Raw genomic sequence first — 2,500 nt, 5'->3', positions numbered from 1 at the left:
TGATTTCTTAACCATTACAACAGGTGATGAATGTGGCGAGGAAGAGTGTTGAATAATTTTCTGTCGGAATAAATTGTCCACCTCTTTTTCAAAATGAGGTTGTAAATGTATAGGTACAGGATAACTTTTAGGTTTCAACCTTTCAGACGTAGTGATAACAATATCGTGTTCCGCAGTGGAGGTACACCCTGGGATCTCCGAGAAAACATCGCTAAACGACTCAAATAGTCTGCGAATATCTTTCTCTTGTTCTTTCTCTAAACTAGGATTTACGCAGAGCTTTTCATTGTTACTCTCATCATACACATCCTCTACTCGACCATCAGGAGTAATGGGTAATTTATCGTCTTCGTCGATATCTTCAGTTACGCAAAACTGAACCCGCATAATCGACGCGCAGTCATTTACCAAACTATCCTTTTCGTCGGGATTTACTTTACCTGTCTGGTTCCTTCGATGATATTTCTTAAGTATATTAGCGTGATACAACTTCTGTTTTCCTTTCTCGTCAATGAGATAATCAACTTTGTTCCGTCGTTCCAGTACTTTATAAGGTCCGTTCCATGACACTAAGAGTTTACTAGAGTTATCAGGTAACAATACTAAAACTTCTTCCCCTACCTTGAACTGCCTGTTTTGAGACTTCAGATCAAAGTAGGATTTATATCGGGTGGCGCTTATATCTGCATTTTGAGCAGCTATCTTAGCACACTCAGCTAATTTATCTCTAAGTTCGATAACGTACTGGAAAGAAGTTCTTTCTTCCTCATCAGCATCTTTATCTTCCCATAGATCTTTCAAAACTGATAAAGGTCCCCTAACTGACCTCCCATACAACAACTCAAAAGCTGAAAATCCCGTCCTATCGCTCGGTATTTCTCTTAGAGCGAAAAGCGTGGGAATTAAATATCTGTGCCACTCGCGGGGTTTCTCCGCGCAAAGTTTACGCAAGGATGCTTTAAGTGTCGCGTGAAAACGTTCGATTCTCCCATTACAGCTAGGATGATAAGGGGTAGTGAATAACGGTTTAACTCCCAGTAGTTTATGTAGTTCGGACATTAACTGTGACGTGAACTGCGTGCCTCTGTCCGAGAGAATTTCACGCGGGATGCCCACCCGTGAGAATATGACCAAAAGTGCTTCTGCAACAGAAACGGAATCTATTTCTTTAAGTGGCAATGCTTCTGGGAAACCTGTAGCATGATCAATCAACGTCAGAATATATTTATGTCCTTCTGATGAAGAGGGACTTAATGGACCAACTAAATCGATGGCAACTCTAGAAAAGGGTTCCGTCATGATAGGCATTTTCACAAGGGGTACAGGGGCTACTTTACCCTTTACCGACATACGCTGGCACCGGTCGCACGATTTGCAATAATCTTTTATATCTGCTGATATACCTGGCCAGTAAAAATGTTCTTGCACCCTCATTCCCGTTTTTCTATGAGAAAAGTGACCAGCTAACGGCGACTCATGAGCTAGTGAGAGTACTAGTTTACGGCACTCTGAAGGGACGACCAAGGAGTGTTTACCAACCTGCTCGTTAAACTTTGACTTAACACACGTTCTGTAAATTAGCCCGTCGATACATTCAAATTTAAAACCTGAATTAGGGTCCCTGGTTTCTACTAATTCTTCTGATTTTACTTTATTTCGAATGGTCGCTAACGAAGGGCATGTAGCTTGTAATTTAGAAAATTCACTGGGCGTTATCTTTAGAGGCTCTAGCTTTGGTACTACGAGAGGATGCACTCTTTTCATCTTAGCCGACCTGGTCAGAACAGTTTGACTCGTTTCTCCCTTTTCTAAGTTCGAGGAGAAATCTTTAACGAGGTCATTCGGATCACTCACTCCGGGATAATTTCCGACCAGAACGCTACAAAATTTCAATGGGGCACGTAAAGCGTTTACCCACCCGGTAAAATAAGGGCATCTTATATGACATTTTACTTGCGGGAACCAATCAGGCCTTCCGAGATAATCAAAAACTTTAACCATTTTGCAGTTCGACACGTCTAAGTCGGGAAGCACTTGTTCCGCCACCATGATGCAACTACACCCCGTGTCGCGTTGGATTGTCGAGACCCTTGACCCGTTTACAGTCCCTGAAGTGATATATTTCATAGAGGGAGAGTCTTCAAAACAAAATGTTACTTTCTGGCTGTTTGAACTGTCTCGGAAATTGAAGGGATTCTTTGGACACTTGGGTTTTATGTGACCGAATTCTCCGCAATAATGACAACGAATCTTCGACGAATCTCTCTTCACATAAGCGTTATCGGGAGTCGGTGAAACTGGCGGTTTGACAGTGACAGTCCTCTTACCGCTGTCCGTAGCTATATCCGACTTTGGATACCTACCATGAGCTGAAGCCCAGTTGTCTGCAAGCTGCACTGCATCTTCTAGATTGGATACATTATGTTCTTTAACAAACATCCGAATTTCTGCTGGGAGAGAAGCGACAAATTGGTCTAAAATCATAAAGGATCGTAGCGAA

At 42.3% G+C, this 2,500-nt stretch overlaps 1 protein-coding gene across 1 annotated transcript in view; it reads right to left on the bottom strand.

Moving 5' to 3' along the window:
* Positions 1 to 2,500, bottom strand: part of LOC147471827 (uncharacterized) — a 5,803-nt gene that overhangs the window by 1,700 nt on the left and 1,603 nt on the right. Inside the window, exon 1 of the mRNA XM_086537191.1 lies at positions 1 to 2,500. This exon is cut by the window's left edge and continues 1,700 nt beyond it; it is cut by the window's right edge and continues 1,603 nt beyond it. Coding sequence (XP_086393317.1) covers positions 1 to 2,500 — 2,500 coding nt within the window.

This window comes from Penaeus japonicus, unplaced genomic scaffold (genome assembly GCF_977035675.1).
Source record: "Penaeus japonicus unplaced genomic scaffold, GWHDUDI00000001_assembly GWHDUDI00000005, whole genome shotgun sequence".
Classification (NCBI taxonomy): Eukaryota; Metazoa; Arthropoda; class Malacostraca; order Decapoda; family Penaeidae; genus Penaeus; species Penaeus japonicus.
The sequence above is the reverse complement of the archived record's forward strand: the minus strand, read 5'-3'. Positions and strand labels throughout refer to the sequence as shown.